This window comes from Peromyscus californicus, unplaced genomic scaffold (assembly GCF_007827085.1).
Source record: "Peromyscus californicus insignis strain IS unplaced genomic scaffold, ASM782708v3 Scaffold_16__1_contigs__length_79575227, whole genome shotgun sequence".
NCBI classification, from domain to species: Eukaryota; Metazoa; Chordata; class Mammalia; order Rodentia; family Cricetidae; genus Peromyscus; species Peromyscus californicus.
In genome coordinates this window covers 41434161-41453772 of record NW_026294458.1, presented here as the reverse complement: position 1 = coordinate 41453772, position 19612 = coordinate 41434161, and the positions used below count along the sequence as shown (strand labels likewise).

General features: G+C 43.2%; 1 protein-coding gene and 1 pseudogene across 1 annotated transcript; one reads left to right on the top strand and one right to left on the bottom strand.

Annotated features, from left to right (window-relative positions):
- Positions 1–12929: 12929 nt before the first annotated feature.
- LOC128111433 (39S ribosomal protein L33, mitochondrial-like) lies at positions 12930–13504 on the bottom strand (annotated as a pseudogene).
- Positions 13505–13565: 61 nt separating this feature from the next.
- Positions 13566–16965, top strand: LOC128111432 (golgin subfamily A member 6-like protein 7). Its single transcript, XM_052739707.1, has 4 exons — positions 13566–13676; positions 14309–14452; positions 15561–15683; positions 16289–16965. Exons 1-4 carry the CDS (start codon positions 13566–13568, stop codon positions 16805–16807), a joined length of 897 nt encoding a protein of 298 aa, XP_052595667.1. The 3' UTR covers positions 16808–16965.
- Positions 16966–19612: the final 2647 nt, after the last annotated feature.

Genomic DNA, 19612 nt, shown 5'->3' with positions numbered 1-19612 from the left:
AAATTCAATAAGCTAAGGGTCCAATTCTGGTTGTGAACTCAATAGCTACCTGATATAATAAAAGGGTGGTTCAAATATTGCTCCTTCTGGTCATCCCAGGAATAATTGTGGTGCTGTCACCAGGAAAGCTGAACTGACCACCCCTCTGACCTTGTTTCATCAATTTTCTTCCTAGTTCATCCAGGACTTCCAACAGGTGGCCCAAGTTGTAGTCACCTTTCAAGAATAAATTGACTCCTTGGCAGTGGTGCTACTCCAAAAGTGCTAGGGACTAGATCTTCTAAGAGCTTGGGGAAAAAATGTGGCCTTTGCCTCTTCCTCCAAGAGGAATCCTGCTTCTGTGTCAACCAATTAGGTATAGTAAAAAAACAAAATCCAACAACTTCAAACAGATTTCTAAAAAATGTAAGAAACATCTCAATGCTTCCAGACTCAGGGCCTTGAAGAACCCCACATGGAAGTGGATATTTCCCTTCCTGACCCCCTCCTTTGTGTTTTCCTGCTTTTACTAATTGCACCCTAACTTTATCAATTTCTTCTCTGTTTCTCCAACAAATTCAAAAAAATCTCTAATCAAACAATCAGGTGTTGTTACAGGGCTACCAACCCTTAGCCACAGAGCTGGAGCCTCAGGACTACAGAATATGTCCTGATGGTGGAGATCAACAGGGCCCTGAAGATGTCAACACCCCTAGACAACAGGAAGCAGTCTAAAGAGCACAGCACTCCCATTTCTGCCTTACCAGTCACACCTTTATAATAAACAAGAGGGACAAATGTTGGAAACAACCCCCCAAGGCCACCTTCAGTAACTCACTGCCAACAGCCATGTCATCACCGGCCACCAAATCTGACACATTTCTACTGTCACAGCGAGTCACATATTCTCCCCATGTGCATGCATTATTCCCTTTATAAAACCAGTGCTTCCACAGCCTGTTCCCTCTTTCCCCCACCCTCCATCAGAGCCTGCCTTTGTATACCCCCAATCCAATAAATCTCTTACGTGAGGGTCTGTTACATGGTGTGACTTTGTGGTATCCCTTCACCCTGATCTGCCAAGGTACTCTTGTGCAGTTAAACCCTAACAGACCTTCTCTTTGATAAGATACTAAAAAATATATAGTTTTTAAAAGTTTGAAGAATGGTACCCTGCGTGGGTGGGTATCACTGCTCCCAGAAGCTATAGGTGGTTAAATGAAAATCTCAGGGCTAGGTGTAGGATACTACCTTATAAGTTGTGGGTCAGGGAGACACCAAAACAAGGTAGGTTACTGTCAATGCTCTTGGCTGCCCATCAGAACTAGATGGTAATACTCTGTTGAAGAAACCATATACTTTGACTATAAAACACAAAGAAATCAAGTTGGGACTGAGCTGGAAGCTTCCTCCCTGCTGGCCAGTTTCTATAGTGCGAGGAGGTGCTATACAGAATGCCAAGGAAGAAGAGCTGTCAATAACGAAGGCACAAGAACTGTGAAGGAGAATACCAGCTTTCTTGAAATGTCCACTACAGCACATGACTGTTATGGAGGTAACAACTTTCTGAAGGGATTTGAGGCTCACTACACAGGATGGAGCTCATGTCTGGTAGTGTAAATCTGGACAAAAGTCTGGAGCTGGGGTGGTCATAGATGCTGGGTGGGGGATGAAAACTGCTACTACTGGTTTAATAAAGGGACATGGTATCAGACTGCCTCCTAAATATCTATATTTTTATTTATACCCATAGATTAGTGTTCTCTGCCTTGGTCAGAGAAACTTCTGTTTGTAGTAGACAGCAGTTAATGGAGACATCCGTATATGGTCAAAGTGCTGAGAAGTGATAATGGAGTGCTTAGCTCTAAATAGGACATTTATATAACATACACACATACACATACACACACACACACCACTGCATGGTTCAGGAGCCAGTAAGATGGTTCAGCAGATACAGGTGACCAAACTTCTATCACCAAGATCCCCATGATGCTGACTCTCATAAGCTGTCCTCCAACTACCACATACACAGCATGATACACATGTGCACACACCCAAGAACACACATACACGTGGGTGCATAAGTAAATGTTTAAAAATATCAAGCAAGCAAAGGCTCTGCTCACCCAGAGTGACTGCTAATGTGGGGTCAGGGAGGAGGGTAAGGAATGCTGGCAGCTGGAATCCAGTGCCTAGCTCCATTTGCACCTGACCTAGATTGCTAGAACCAGGGAATGGAGATCTACCATGTCTAGGGAGACCAGTTGACAGGAAGAGAGCTGAGGATCAGGGGTGCAGGCAGGCTGTGGAACCCAACAGAGAATTAAGAAAGTCTACCTTGTCACATCCAACCCTGGAGGTAACTGTATTCTTACCTACTAAGAGCAGAATTGGATTTTAAGGACAATATGAGCAAAAATATGGAGGCTAGAGAGATGGCTCAGCAGTGAAGAGCACTGACTGCTCTTCCAGAGGTCCTGAGTTCAATTCTCAGCAACCACATGGTGGCTCACAACCATCTATAATGGGATCTGATGCCCTCTTCTGACATGCAGGCATATAGGCAGACAGAGCATTCATACATTTTTAAAAAAAAAACATAAATAAAAAGAAATATGACATAAAGACACATCTGCCATCAAGCCTTATATCTTCACTCAAGACCTGCAGACTGCAGTAATGTGTGTGGGCCTGGGGGTGCCCCTTTACCCCTAGTACTAGTCCTTTAGAGCCTTAGGAGCTCCTGGAGATGAAGCAGAGCCTAGGTACCACTTGCCCAAGGAGTTCTACAAGGAATCAGAAGAGCGCTAAGTACAGGGCTCCTGAAAAAAAAAAATCCTAGGAAAAGAACTGTCTGGGATCAAGTCCAGTTCTGTGCCTAACATTGCCCATTTGATGACTTTAAAAACATAAAAACAGGAAAAGCAAAATGACTGTGTCATTAAGCCAGAACACAAAGTCCTGGCCTGGTAATTAAAACGTGTGGAATTTAAAATTGCTTGCCCTATTGCAGGGTGCTACCGTGTGTCTTACATTTATTACCAACAACCAGGAAAACAAACGTCCACACTGCAGGCCAGGCCAAGACTCTTCCTGTCTTCTTTTCTCCTCAACTCTGCTCAGGAAACATGAGGGCAGAGGCTAGTGCTTTTGTTCATGGAGAATACCAAGCCCTAGGAGGAAAGGCAAGATGAGAAATAGCACTTCCAGTAGGGTTGGGGCCTTCACCTGTTAGGAATGTCTGGGACTTCCTGCTTTAGAAAAGTCACATTCAATAAAACAAATCTCTTTGGCCTATTTTTCTGGAACAAACAAAATCCTTTGCTTCTGTTAATATAAAGTTAGTAAAAATATAACTTTAGGACATTAGACAAGGCACAAAAGTTGGTCCTGAGCAAACGGTGCACTAGCTTCCAACCCTCCCCATCCTAGTCTCACTGTGCAAAAGCTGTCTCCTTCAAAACACTATGCAGTGCTCAGTTGAGTCCTTAAAATGTCTGATTAGTATGAGTTAAATCATCTTCCTGGGGCTTCAGGATTTTTTTGTATCTGTATTATTTGCTTTTCTTGTCACTGTGACAAAATACTCGCCAGAAGTGACTTGGAGAAGGAAGAATTTATGTCACCTCACAGTTTCCGGGTGATGGCATGGCAGTGTTCACAGCAACAGGAATGGCCTCTGTCCATGGTAGCAGGAACATAAGGCTCACACACCGATTAGGAGGTAGAGAATTGGGGCCAGAGCAACGACTAGCTGTAATCCTGCGTTCCCACCCTCATGGCCTGTTCAGCTAACTACATCACAAGTCAGAAAAGTTCCATGACCTCCCAAACAGTACAATCAGCAGGGAACCAACTATTCAAACATGTGAACCTGTGAGGGACATCTCACAGACAAACCATAATAACCTCCAAGCAGGACACCCACATTGAAGTCCCATTCAGCCAAGAATCCATTCTCTCACTGCTCTTCATGCTTTGGTCGATTTACCATGAAAGGTGTTTTCAGAACTGGATAGGTTGAATGAATCCAGAAGGAGAGAAAAGCAAACGCAAAATTCTCTCGTACTATAGACTTATAGAACTAGCTGGTGAATGAAGATGGGGGCCCCAGATGAAGACAGGAGGGATGTGCAAGAGATCTCACAATCACCCAGAAGGTAAAAACAAACAGATAAAGAGCCCAAAGTCAGAACACAGGACAACAGGCGATCCCAAAGAAGACAAGAAACCTTGGGCCGTCTGGTGCAGTGTCGCAGAAGCAGGACAGAAGATGGCACTAGGAAGGAAAGCAGCTCAGAGAGAAAACTGTTCCCTGTCCGATCAACAGAGATAGTGACGAGAGCTTCAGAAAGTCGGGAAGGACAGCAGCCAATCTTACACAGAAACAGGACCCATGGTAGTAAGGGTGGGGAGTTATGCTGCTGTCGTTTATTTGAGGTTGATGACGGGTACTTCGTTGCTTTTGTTTTTGCTTTTTGCTGAAAGGAGTGAGACAGTACAGAAAAACCAAAAGAATGAGACTATGAACTCTAGAGACCTCACGGGTGGCCAAAGGTTTGTTTTCCTCTTTTCTTAAATTATACCAGTGAGGCTCCATCCAGCAAGCGTAGAAGTCAAGAATGGGCTTTGGTCTTTGGAAAGTGACTGGATCCTCCGTGCTCTGAATTAAATCAAAGGATTATTTCCAAGGGGTGTTATTCGAAGGAACATGATAAAGAACAGGTGATGAGGCTGAGTCCAAAGAAGTCGCCCACCCGTGACATGACCCAGGAAGATTGAACTTGTCTCCTGGTCCCTCCTCCCCTTCCTCTCTCTTGCCCGCCCCCCACACACTCCCATCAGTCCTTTCCTTCTTCCCTCTTCCTCCTTTGGATTTCTGGCCCCCATGAGGGAGCAGCTTCAGGGTAGCTCCTGCCAACATGATACTCTGCCTCATCTCACAGCGACGGGTCCAGACAACCTTGGTCTGTAACTTCTGAAGCCCAGAGCTAGAATAAACTTCTCCTTCCCTTCAGTTGTTTTCTCGGGCATTTCTCCAAGCAGGGAGCATTCTGAATAGTACAATCCCTAACCTCAACTGCAATGGAAAGTTATGAGAATGCCATAGGGTTACTACCGCTAATCAATCTGAGCCCAGAATCATTCGTTTTCTTTATATCAGAACTTTCTACATGTTAGTTCATGTAATTGTATGTGTACAGAGGGCCATTGCAACCACACTCACATGGTACATCAGGAAACTCAAGCTTGGGTAGGTTTAGAGGAGACCGAGTCCAGATTTTGTCTCTAATGCTCTCCTAACATTCTTATACTTACTGCACTGCCTTTCATCTGGTATAAAGTTATTACTAATGCAGTGTCAGTCATATTTACTAAGCACATGTACCTTACTGGGAACTTCAGGGTTACAGAGGCGCTATCAGTCCACCGCAGCCCCAGCCCCCAGAAGCAGCAACCCATTTGAGCCATGAGATTGCGTCTTCAAATTTATGGCTCACTTTGCATGATGCTGCAGGACCATGAAAATGACCCACAAGCAGAAGCCACATCATTCTTGACAATCAGTGGGAAATACTGGATCTTTCTGGAGGCTTTAATAGTTTTGCCAATATAAAAGAACTACATTGTGGTAAATTATGAGTGAAAATAGATAAAATATTTTTTAGCTAGAAGGTTTGCTTTGTACTTTGAATGACTTGAGCCATGCTCGCCTTCTTGTTCTGGCCTAGAGCAGGAGTCTTTCCTGAGCTGTGCTGAATTCATTTCTACAAGTGTATCGATTTGTACGATTAGATTCTTTGGGCTTTGATTCTCTGAAATACTCTAGCAGGTCCTTTGGTGTTGCCTTTTATTATGATTTTCTCTTCCCTTTTTACTTTCAAACTTACGTCACCTTCTCTATGCTGTCTTCATCTAACCCAAACAGGTGCTTCATGCAGGTCCACAAGTCTGCCTTTGGGAAGAGCTTGTGGTGGTTAATTTTGTGTATCCATGCTGGGTCATATTTCCTAGATATCTGGCCAAATATTATCATGTATGCTCCCGTTAAATTGGATTTTAGATGAAATTAAAGTTTATAATGTGGATGGTGAACCTCCATTCATCACCTGGAAACTGTTCCCTGAGCAAGAAGAAATGCCACACATTCCTGCTACAGAAACACTCATACTTGAACCATAGTGTGCTCTCCTTAGCTCTCCATCCCTACAGATTGTGGACTTGCCAGAACCCCAAAGTCCTTAAGATAAAGATCCCTTCTCTCCCTTATCCTTGTCTCCCTCTCCCTGTCTCACTTTGTCTCTGTCTCTTTACATAAATAATATCTCTGTGTGTGTTTGTGCTATGTGAATTTTAATGGTATGAATGTTAAATACACATGCATAACCAAGCTTACTACAGGTTCTGCTTCCCAGACAGTTAGAAATACATAAAGATTATATATATATATATATATATATATCCTCTATCTCTTCTATAAGTTCATTTAAGTTTGACCAGAATTTTACCCCATGGTGTTATCACTTTCCATTTCCTTCCTTCCCTTTCATCCTCACCCCCTCCTCACTATCATTCATTTTATAAAAATGGCACATCAGTCTACCACTGGGAGACAAAGAAATAACATGGCTGCGTGTATTACCCACTGAGCATGAACTGAGTGGCAGACCAACAGTAGCCCAACACCAGAAGCTTCCTTAAAAAGTAACATGATTGGCCAGTGAACATTGCGAATACTGTTCTTTATGCAGTGACCTGTAGACTGAAGAGCTAGCATAGAGGTTTGTCTCTCTTACAATAAGCGCATTGTACTGTGCACACTAAGTACAACTGAGGTAACTGACATTTGAACAGTGCTCTTTGGGGACTGTGACATTTAACTAAAGGCAGGCTAACAAACTATAATATGTGCCCAAGAAAACCAGCAATACAATGGCAGCTGGCACTTACTTTTCAGTTACCTAGATTCACAATTACTCAAGTGACCATTATGAAGGTCTCTCGAACAAGGAAAGATAGTTCCCACAAGAATCAGTAGCCCCTCTATAAAGAACCCTATCACTTCATCAATTGGAATTGTAGAGATAGGTAAAACTTCTAGCTTAATAGCTATGAACAATTGGCACAGAGAACATTCACACTAAAACATTAATACACACTGTGAATTGTGATGGAGACAGTTTTTTTTCCCCTTCCAATCCATTACCTCTTCTCTCTTGAACAACAGAACTCTAGGTTTCACTGGGGCAAATGTTTCGCTCTCTGAAATTATTAAGTGTACCCTCTTTTGAAGCTTCTGATCAAATACTGGTCAGCGAGATATGGAGGAATCTGTTAGGCATGGCTTTGCTTTCCTCTGGCCTTTTCTCCCCTGTCTGGGATACAGACAAAATGGAGGGAATGAAATCAACCACTGTGAACCCCAAAAATGGAATCCATGTGTTGAATAAGCGTACTATGCACCCTGGACTGCTATCTCTGTACAGTTATATCAAAAACAAAAACAAAAAAATCCAATTTTGTTCTAGTCACTGTATTTGGGGGTACTGCTTGGTTACAGACATAGCACGGACCTATCAAATGCAAAGGACTGCTTTCTGCTTGGGGATAAACGACTAGCTACACACACACACACACAAATAGTGGCCTCTCTCCCTCCCAGCTCTCAGTTAAAGATAACACAAGGGGGCATGATGAATAAATCTTCCCTTTCTGTAGAAAGATGCTGCCTGCTGAAGATGACTACTGGTGCAGCGAAGCCATCGGAGCTGCTGAAGGAAGTCTGCCTCTCACAGAGTGGTTGTGGTTTGTCCCACGTGTTTCTAGACACAAGGGCTACAGATTTCCATCCTGACCGCCAGATATGATGGGGCAAAGACTTCCAATATAGAAACTGAATTTCCCAGAACAGCTGAGGCCTGGGACAGTCATCGGGCATTGAAGATATAGTTTTTTGTGTCAAAAGCAAATTTAGGGGTAATAGTAACTGTTCAGTGATTTACATGGAAATCACTTATACTGTATACTGACACAGCTCTGAAAAATGTGCATCAGGAAGTTTGGCTCTTGTATAAAGAGTACAATCTAAAACACAAAACAAACAAGAAAAGATCTGCTGCAATAATAGTACAGGAGTAGCCACAGCCATTGTGTGATGCTTGTGTGTACCCATTAAAGAGCACACACCTACTAGTTCTCAAATCTTAATGAGACAGAATCACTGATTTTGTATATTTTATTTTTTTTAAAAAAGAAGAGAATAGCCCCAGGTTGGGGAGAGGCAGGAGAATCTGCATTTTAGTTCACTTCATGAAAGCATCAGTCCGAAGGTGACTTAAACAGCCTAAATGTCACCCTGAACTTGGCTTTGCCGTTTGTAGACATAAGCAATTACTTTTCCTCCCTGAGCCTAGGTTTTCTCATCCATCAGAAGAAGTTAGAAATAACACCTGCTTCTTATAGTCATTATGATTTTTAATTGAGTTCATTTAAACACAGTACAAAAAATGCTTTCAAAATGTAATAAGATTCGTGCTCTGTATGAGAAATTCAAGAGAGTTAGAGATCACAAACAGAATCAAAACACAAAAATGAGAACTGCAAAAACAGACTGAGTCAAGTGGAAAAATTAATTTCTGGGCCTCAAGATAGGTCTTTACTAGTCATTCAGCCACACAAATAACAAAGGAAGAAAGGGGTGGGGGAGCAGAAACAAAAATGAATAAGGAAAATGAAGGATATCTACATGACCTTTGAGAACCCAGTGAAATTCAGAGTAAGGGAAGAATAGACACAGAACCTACTAGAAGAATATTCTACCCTTTCCCAGTCTTGGGGAAGATCCAGACATCCAGGTTTAGAAAATTCAAAGGATCCAAGTCAGAGTCAATCAAAGAAGATTCTTTTTGTGACATATTATAGTCAAATTGTCCACAATCTAATCATGTTTCACTGCATATCTGTGTCAAAATATCACACATGTCCCATAACTATGTGTTCATGAACAACAACAACAAAAAAAAAGTAAAGCTGGGGAGATGGCCTATGGACCATCAACTTGGCATCCTGACATGCCAAGTTCTCAACCCCATTACACACACAGTAGCACAAGCATCCATAGTCCCAGCACTAACCTGAGATGGGAGGCAGGAAGACTGTGGAAATTTAAAATACAATTATAAAAATTTGAAAGGGTTATGGGAATGGCAAAGCCGCCTACTGCCAAGCCTGAGGATGTGAATTTGAGCCCTGGGACCCACAGAGTAGAGGAAAGAACTGACTTGTATAAGTTGTCCTCTGATATTCATGGTATGTACCTGTAAGTCCATCCACACACACACACACACACACCACAAATGAATAAATGCAATAAAAGTTTTAAGTGCAAGATTTGGAAAATAAAAGAAAAATTACTGTAAATCTGCCGTATGTGTACAATAATTACTGAAGATGTGATATGTTTCCATTCATTCGTGTGTGTGTGTGTGTGTGTGTGTGTGTGTGTGTGTGTGTGTGTGTGTGTGGTTTTAGACAGCAAAATACTACTTCAAAATACTTCAAAAATCTAATTAAAAGAATAAAACCTGGTTTTTAAATATACATTCAGTTCTCTATTGTGGCCCAGATCGAATAATAGAATCATGGAATGTTTGTTAATATTCTGATCCAACCCTTGGGGCCACCCTGAGTCCTGACATAGAAGTCTCTTCTTAAGGAAAAACTCCACCCCTTTCTCTCTCTCTCTCTCTCTCTCTCTCTCTCTCTCTCTCTCTCTCTCTCTCTCTCTCTCTCTCTCTCTCTCCCTCCCTCCCTCCACTCCCACGAGGTGTGCACCCCTCGACCCTTGACCCTTTTCTCTTTCTTTCCCTCCTTTCCTATCTTTTTTTCATCTCTCTGTTACAGTAAACCATTTCCGAGCAGATGTAGCTTATGGGTTGTGAAGGGCCACCCGCCACCCTGCCACCATGCCTGCATGGAGTGGGTCACCTGCCAACCTGCTGCTGCATCTGCCCCGCATACCAGCATGGGTCCCTGCGAAAGTGGGATACTCTGGCCTGGCCAGGTGGGGGTTTCTCATGCCCGCGTACTTCATAACAATGTTTACATGAAAGAATCTTTAAAACCACCCAGAAATATCCAAAATCTCAGACCATTCCAGGAAACAAATCCATGAATTTCAGATTTGCTAACTTGTAGGTTGGATAATAGAAATGTGTTACCATTGCTCATACAATTCTGATCTCCTAAAAAGAACCACAAGGTTTGAGGAAGAAGAATTGGGATCATGTATCACCTATGCAAAAATCAGTGGGGACTGGAGATGGCCCAGTGGTTAAGAGCACTTGCTACTCTTGCAGAGGACCTCAGTTCTGTTCCCAGCACCTACACAGCAGCTCTGAACCACTGTGAGTCAAGTTTTATGATCTTCTGACTTCTACAGGTTAGGCACACACAGGTACACATTCATATATGCAGACAAATACTCATATGATGAAACGAAAGCAAATTTTTAAAAACAGTGGTGGATGATCTGCACAGGGGCCATATTTTTGGCCTGTTCTGACCTTCAAAGCCCAGCTATTCCAAAAGGCCCTCTCTAGAATGCTTCCATGGAGGATCTGACAACTTGGACATGTCAAGCCAGCACAGTGTCTCTAGAGAATGCCTCCCTTTCCCATCTTACTCAAAGATTCCTAACTGTGCCATATGCTGTGGAACAATGCTTTTGTATACTGGTTTAATACAACGCTGATTGGCCAGTAGCCAGGCAGAAAGTATAGGCGGGATAAGCAGACAAGGAGAATTCTGGGAAGGGGAAGGCTGAGTCAGGAGATGCCAGCCTGCCATCCAGGGAGCAGCATGTAATAGCACACAAGTAAAGCCATTGAAAACGTGGCAACATATAGATTAACAAAAATGGGCTGAGTTTAAATGTCAGAGCTAGTCAATAGTTAGCCTGAGCTAATGGCTGAGCAGCTTTAGTTAATATAAACCTCTGTGTGTTTACTTGGGGTCTGAGCAGCTGTGGATGGGACAGGACATAGAAAAACTTCAGCTATAGTCATAGGTGCCCTATAGAACATTTACTGAACGCTTTTCAGGAATGCTCTGGAAACCTTTCTCCTCAAGGTGTGTCCCTGCACGGGAAGGACCTGGCAGCAGGCTGGAAATCCACCACCTCAGGCTCCACCAGTCACAATTTTGCATTTGAACAAAAGTCCCAAATGATTCCTATGCAAGCTGTGGTTTGAGAGGCTCTGTCTTAAACCACTTCTCCTTTTCTAGGAAAAATCTCAGACTCCATTGGGGACAAAGGCAACAAAAACAATCGATAAAAGACATTTTTGTAACCGTTCCTTCTTTAAGACCACCTTGTTTGACTCTGTCCCACGTTTGAAAGTCTGGCTCCTTCCCTTAACATGCGTTCTCCCTCAAGAGGCGGATGGACTTTGAGGCAATTGCTATTTCTTTAAAACTGTCTCACACTTCAAGATTCTTGCTGCTCACCTCCAGAATAGCTGGGATTGCAGTCTAGCACCTGCCTGGGCAGTTGTCATTTCTGTTCACTTCAAGCAGACAGGGGTTAGCTCCAAGTTACGGTCTCCCAGATGGAGGAGTTTAAGCTTTATTTGCATGTCCATCACACTTTCATCAACAGTGACTCAGAACATACCTCCAAGCACCCCATTATCAGCCGTAAGATCAGTGAAATAGGTCCATACGGAGCCACCAGGAGACCTTTGGGAAAAAAAGAGGAAGGAAGGAGTCAAAAAGATGCCAGTTGGGAGATAGGGAAACCACAGCCTCATCTGGTAGCTGCAGCTGGGTGTGCCTAGTACAGCTGCAGTTAAAAGGCCTTTCTTCTATTCTTCCTTCTGCTTACAAGGCTGACTTAAAGTGCCAGTTTATCAATGAAATCTGTACGACTCCTCTAGCTAACAGGATTGTGATATTTCAGAACACCACCATATTCCATTGTAAGCTCAATTATGTACGAGGAGGGAAGGGGTTGTGGTCTTTCCTATAAACAGATACGTGTTCTCAACATGCTTCTCAGATCCAATGTATTCGAGTATGCTATGACATCATTAAAGATAATTCACACTACTCTTCAGGAAATATACCTGCCTTCTCAAATAGAAAATGAGAGAGAGGAAGGATTGTGTGAGCCGGTGGCGGGGGTGGGGGTGGGGGTGGGGTGGTAATGTCAAGGTCATCACAAGGGAACCCACAGAAACATCTAACCTGGGCTCATAGGAGCTCACAGAGTCTGGACCAATAACTAGGGAGCCTGCATGGGACAGACCTAGGCCCTCTACATATGTACAACAGTTGTGTGTAGCTTGATCTACCTGTGGGACTCCTAGCAAGCAGAGCCTGTCCCTAATGCTTTGACTGGCTTCCAGGAACTTATTCCTCATACTGGGTTGCCTTGCCCAGCCTTAATACAAAGGGAGGAGGCTAGTCCTACCTCAACTTGATATGCCAGGCTTTGTTGACACCCATGGGAGGTCTGCCCCTTTCTGAACAGAAACAGAGGAGGAGTGGATTGTGGGAGGAGGGGGAGGGAGTGAGAGGAGGGAATGGGAGCGAGGAGGAAGGGGAAACTGCAGTCTGGATGTAAAATAAATGAATAAATTTAATTAACAATAATTTTAAAACAGAAAATGAGAAGAGAGACTGACCATTGAGAGAATTAGAAGACAAATCCCCACATCCTCTTCTGATCCATTTTTCTCTGTTCAACTTGATTTCTTTTTCTTTTCTTTTTTTTTTTTTTTGTCTTTTGTTTTTCGAGACAGGGTTTCTCTGTGTAGCTTTGCGCCTCTCCTGGAACTCACTTGGTAGCCCAGGCTGGCCTCGAACTCACAGAGATCCGCCTGGCTCTGCCTCCCGAGTGCTGGGATTAAAGGCGTGCGCCACCACCGCCCGGCTTTCTTTTTTTTTTTTTGGCTGTTTCGACATTTTTTTATTACTGCCTATAAAAACTACAGAGAGAGAACTATCTGGTCTCTGTGAAGAACTCTTTCACGGCACTGTTCCTTCACAGCGGCCTTCACCTCACCAGCGGCCGTGCTGGCGGTTCCTCTTCGTCAGTACACACTGCAGGTCTCTGAGCCAGGGCCTCACCTCCATCTTCCCGTTTATGAATCCAATTCACTCTCAATCCATTGCTTAGAGGGAGCGTATTTTTTTCTGTTCCACGAAGAGAACTTTTTTGTTCACGATTGGATCAAAAGCCGACTCCGAGTCAGCTTTTCTCGGAGTCGGCTTCTCTCGGGGTTGAACGAGAAATCTGTCCCAGCTTGGCTCACCAGCCTCACCAGAATGGTCTTTGACTTGCTCTTGGCACAAAAGACGGCCGAAAGCAGCGTGGCGTTGGTCCCGGGACTCTCAACTTGATTTCTTTAACCCCCACCCCAGACACAAGATCTTTGCTGGTGGATGAGCAGCTGCCGCCTCAGGTGGTCATGATTTCATCTCATTGCAAGGAGTGGGCTGTGACCACACCTCTTAGCATTTAAGAGGCTCTCCAGTGATGTGGGAAACACATCTGACGGTTGAAATTTCCTATTGCTAAAATGGCACAGAGGAAAGGGGCAAAAAAGGAGGTCATTCCTGAAGAGTCTTTACCTTTTATACAGAAAATCGCCTGCCTGCAGATGAACCTCAGTGATGCTTATTATTTCTTGGTTAGTAGGTCTCTTGGGCAACTCTGAGGGGGGGTTTGCTCTGATCTGGGTGATGATACATTTACTAACTTCTTACCTTGCAGTCTAACATTAGGTGAAACCGTGGTTCAATAATGAGACTGCTGATTTATAACTGTGATAGCAAACTACAGGCTATGAGAAGGAGAAACACAGTTCTTCAATTGAGTTCCCAAAATTATTTGGGCAATAACCAATGGTGGCGGAATAAACAATTTTATACCTAAATGCAATTTCATACTCACCGTTAATAATGTTTGGATTAGTATGATAAATCTGCTCTTAACTTTTTAGTAAATCTGTGCCAGGCTTATGTCAGAGACCTACACAGTTAATGGATGAAACTGGTAGTGTGTGTGTTAACATGTCTGATCCAAAGAAAAGCTGCATTGTAGAAAGATTAGGGACTAGTCTGGGTTGGTGCTTTTTGGGGCAGCCTGAGTCGGGAAAACAGAAACTTCTGAAATTCAAAGGACAAACCAGCCACCTAGGAGCAATCAAAGACATTTTCTAGATGACCACTGAGATAGTCAACTATTTTCATGAGGTTCCTACCTGTAAATTTAACATCTCCTATCTCCATCTCTTCCCCCAAATTCTCACCTCAATCCTAGAGTTGTTATTATATGGATGATGTGGCAGTGGTCGGTGTTGGAGCATACATTCAGGACCAGGCTGCATTGAAATGGTATCATGCAAAAGAATCCATGAGATACATCATAAAAAGAGGTAATAAAGTCTGCCTTCCGGATATTCAGGTGACTAATTCTATTATGATAATTTCTATTAGGGATTTTTACTAGATCCAAAATATAACTGCTTGCTACTTAAGCTTACTAGTTAGTTTATTCATTTTTTAACATTTCTCTTTTTTAATTTATTTAATTTTATTTTATGTACATTGGTGTGAGGGTGTCAGATCCCCTGGAACTGGAGTAACAGACATGTGTCAGCTGCCACATGGGTGCTGGGAATTGAACCCAGGTCCTCTGGAAGAGCAACCAGTGCTGTTAAGCACCGAGTCAGCTCTCCAGCCCCCTTTATTCATGTTCTTTTTTGGTTTTTCGAGACAGGGTTTCTCTGTGTAACAGTCCTGGCTGTTCTGGAACTCACTTTGTAGACCAGGCTAGGCTTGAACTCACAGAGATACACCTGCCTCTGCCTCCTAGAGTGCTGGGATTAAAGGTGTACATGACCACTGCCCGGCATTTATTTATGTTCTTAGTAATTGAACATAAGTCAATATCATCAGGGCTAAAACTTGGCCACAACAAATTTGTCTAGCTTTTCTCAATGACTCAGCCACACAGCTCTCTCATCACCAACCTCAGCCCCATATGAGGATGGTGAGATATGCAAATTCATGACCCTGGCCCAAGGAATCTGATTGTGAGTGGGACCAAGAAGCTGTGTCTTAACAAACTCCTCAGATGGCTCTAATGCTCTGAAAGAGCTTAGAGGCAGGGCTCTCATGAGCTCTCCCTGGAGAGGTTAGCATCCTTTTTCAGTTTACAGAAAATTCAGGTATAATGTTATTTTAGATGCATTTTTATTTAGGAAGTCCATAACAAAATCAAACCATTGTAGAACTTCAAAGCCAATGGAGTAATTATTAACCTGTATTCTTTGCCCTTAGTACCCTTGGTATGCAGCAACTGAATTTGCCCAGGATCTTTTTACAGTCCTGAGGTCCATATCAATTAATCAAGATGACGGCAGGTAGACCAGGTGTCCGTCGTTAAGACTTTTCGCTGACTCCACTATGCTATGAAGAGTTTGAAAGCCTCCTCACTCGTAAACCTAGTCCTCATCATACATAGAAATTACCTTGACGTAGGAAATTGATTACCTGTTCATTTCCAACAGAGACCTGAACTAGGCCACCAGAGATGCATTGACTGTTTAATGACTGTTCTATGTATGGAAAAAGAATTAACTGAAGTCCTGCGAAGTCTGTATGCCACAGCCTTTAATATTGGAGATACTGATGTAAGCAGCAAACTGGTTCTGATACTCTCTGGGATCCCTTCCTAACAGTTGGTGAACAATCTGGCTCAAAGTGAGCCTTCTCTGTCACTAAGCCCATAGCATCTCAAGAAGTCAAAATGAAGAAAATGTTGTAGCACGAAAGTTCTCCACCTCAGTGAGACAATGTACTCAACCAAGGGGTTCTAAGGAGGTGTAAATAGTTGAGCCTTGTGTCCGAGCACTAAGTCTTTGAAAATGGGTTCTGGGTATCCAGTCAATCTCCATGAGATGCAAGTAAACAGGATTGAAAAGCTTGACAATAATAGAGCCTTGTTCCTTAAAGTGATCTACACATTTGATATTTTCCATCACTCATTCCAAGTGGGTGCTTGTGTCTACTTAGAGGTTTTTAATTTCTTTGATCTGTTCTTTGGGACCTCCAATATGCATATGAATCTCCTGGTCCCTTTAAAGATGCAGGTGTGGTTTAGTGGGTCTAATAGAGCTTGAGGATATGTTTCTGCTATGGTCTGGGCACTGCTGGTTCATGGGCTAAGATTTGGGTCAACTGCCTCTCAATGTAGATATGGTCTTTAATGAGAGTCCTTTTCTATTTATTTATGTAGACATTAAAATTTGTGAGAGCGTTAATATCTAAACAGACAAAGAGTGAAGAACATTTGGCAAATGGAATTGCTGAGCAGAAGAAGCAAGAAGAGAAGGAGAAGCGAGAAGAACAGGAGAAGCGAGAAGAACAGGAGAAGCGAGAGGAGCAGGAGAAGCGAGGTGATGAGCAGGAGAAGCGAGGTGATGAGCAGGAGAAGCGAGGTGATGAGCAGGAGAAGCGAGGTGATGAGCAGGAGAAGCGAGGTGATGAGCAGGAGAAGCGAGGTGATGAGCAGGAGAAGCGAGGTGATGAGCAGGAGATGGGAGGTGATGAGCAGGAGATGGGAGGTGATGAGCAGGAGATGGGAGGTGATGAGCAGGAGATGGGAGGTGATGAGCAGGAGATGGGAGGTGATGAGCAGGAGATGGGAGGTGATGAGCAGGAGATGGGAGGTGATGAGCAGGAGATGGGAGGTGATGAGCAGGAGATGGGAGGTGATGAGCAGGAGATGGGAGGTGATGAGCAGGCTCAGATGTAGGAGGAAGAAGAGGAGGAGGAGGAAGAGGAAACACGCCTGTCCCCGCCCCCTGACATGGAAACTGCCAAGAAGATAACTGAGTGGAAGCAAATCGGAGCAACTTTTTATTGCAGGTCCTACAGTCAGTAATTTAAAGTCTGTCATTTCCACTTGCCTGAAGAATGCTTTCCTTTTTATCTTCCTGGTTCTCATGGATGAAAATAAATCTGTTTTGCAATGTAATTATGTATGAAGAGGTTACTATACACAAGTTAGGTCTATCGCTGTGGGGTTGGTGAGGACTTCCTGGAGCTTATATACATTTTAAAAGGTATCTCCCACCCTATCCTATGGTCCCCAGACACTCAGTGACAGTCGTTTGGGTAAATTCTGGAGAAATTGGAAGGAGACATGTGGAGGGTGGATATGATGAGAACATGTCCTATTTGAAATTCTCAAAGAACAAATAATTGGGTAAATTCAAGTACAAGAGACTATATTAGAGTAAGTAGTAAAACTTAATCTCAATGTCCTGCCCTCATTTGTGTACACATTTTAAGATTGGAAAGTGGATTTTTTTTCTTCACATTAAATGAAGCTTTAAAAGGACTTTTGTGTGCAGAAAAGCTGACCCTTACATGAAGGGCATAAAGCAAATGGCTAACTCATGGCCAGGTGCTTTCTCAAGGCAGCAGTAGATTTGGCTGGGTTATTCAGAGGTTAACTCTCTGCAGTCTGGTGTATACTGCAATAATTATTTTCAGGAGCAAAGAAAGACACAAACTTAGGTCAGACTTTTCAAGGCTGATGTGGGTAGTACAGGATAGAAATCAAGAGCTGATGTGGGCAGTATAGGGTAGATCTCTCAGGGCTGATGTGGATAGTACAGGATAGACTTCTCAGAACTGATGAGGGTAGTGCAGGATAGACCTCTGAGGGCTGATTTGGCTAGCACCACCTGAGAAGAGATGGGAACCTCTTTAGGATTATGTCCCAGCTAGAAAACTGGCCCGATGACCATGCATGAGCTTTTACCTCTTTATAATCTTAGTTTAGCCTTAAAATGAAACTAATATTTCATAAGGTATAAATTAATACATGAAAAGTACTTAGAATGCAAACTGTCCAAAGTATGTATCCTGTCTATATATTGCTACTTAAAAGCATGGAGGAAGCTGATATCTAAGAAACATTTCTAGTAAGAAAACACCGCAGGGAAAACTGGAGGACTATCTTCAGAAAAAGGCAAATTTTGTTTGAACAAAAAGATATGGATATAAGAATCAGCCATAGACATCTTTCAAAAAGCTTAAAAGAATCAATATTCAAACTGCCAATTAAGCATTCTAGATGTCATCTCAGATTCTCAGGTTGGACTAATAGAAAGATCCTGTCTCAGAATAAGAGGCAGGAGGGAGACAAGACTTTTTGTTTTTGTTTTTGTTTTGTTTGTACTATCTAGTATTTTTCTAAAACATCTCAACCAACCTTAGTATTTTTTTTTCACTATTTATTTATGACACAGGCTCTCATGCATTCCAGGCTGGCCTCCAGTTTGTATAGCCAAGAATGAGCTTGATCTGATTCTCCAGCTGCCTCTGCCTCCTAATTGTTTATGGCATTGTTTCCAGTGCTGAGGATGAAACCCAGCTCCCTGTGGTGCTAAGCAAGCAAGCACTCTACCAACTGAACCACACCCCCCAGGGTCCTTAGCACTGTGGATGCCTTGAGTGTGAGAGATAGTAGCTCACTGCTTTGTGGAGAGGAGGGTGTCCTTTGCATCCAGGTCCTCTGCTTCAGATAGGGCACTTCCTGTACTTGTGACAAACAAAAAACTTCTCCAGACACTGTGAAATGCTCCTTAAAAGGCATCATTTTCCAGTTGGAAACACAGATTCTCAACTGCGAAATAAATACCCATTTGAAAGAAGATTACCATGAGCTGAAGAGGTAATGGAGCCAGCCACCCATTTCCCCCAAACTCTGCTGCGTTTCTGGAGTCTGCAGTACAGCATCTGATGAGCAGCTCCAGGGCAAGGTAACATTCCTGCAAAGGAAGTGGGGGGTAGCGGGGGAGAGACAATGAACAGGGTACAGTCAGACACCAGGGAAAGACAGACAGACTGGGCTTGAGTTTATAAAGGAAACAGCAGAACATCAGTTAGAGCATGGAGTAGAGCCCTGCTGCCTGGCCAGGCTGCAGAAAACAAATGGAAAGCTGTGAGAAGCTCCACCGACAGTGCAAAATCAAATAAAAACAAATCATGGCTCTCACCTTAGTGAGAATGAGAGACAGTTTATTCCAGAAACAAATGTGAGTGTCTGTGGACCAGAGATACAGATTTAGGTTATCCCAAGCTTCATGTCTGAATGTAGTAACAGTTTCATGAAAGGTTTGCAGTAAAAGAACAGAGAAAGCTATCAGCAGGCCACTTTGCAAAAGCACTGGAGGGCTGCATCAGGTAGCTTGGTAACAGTGAGCCATGAAAACCTCTGTTACAGGTCCCAGACACTAAGATTTTAGGAGTGGAAGCTAGCCGTCTGTACCTTCCAGTAGGATTTACCACAGTCACACGATGGTAAGTCTCACACGTGGAGATAGGCAATAAATAACATCTAGGCGTTGTGCTCTGCACAGCTTCAGGGTCTGATCTAACTAGGTCAGCCAGGGGATGGAGAAGGGACAAACACAGATATATGGACACACAGAAAAGCTGGGATCTGATGAGAAGCCTCAGTACCTGGAAGTTCAGCTTGTTTGTTTATATGCAGAACAAGGAGGTAGGGTTAGCTAGTCTTGGTAGGAGCAGTTTCTATTGGGCAGCA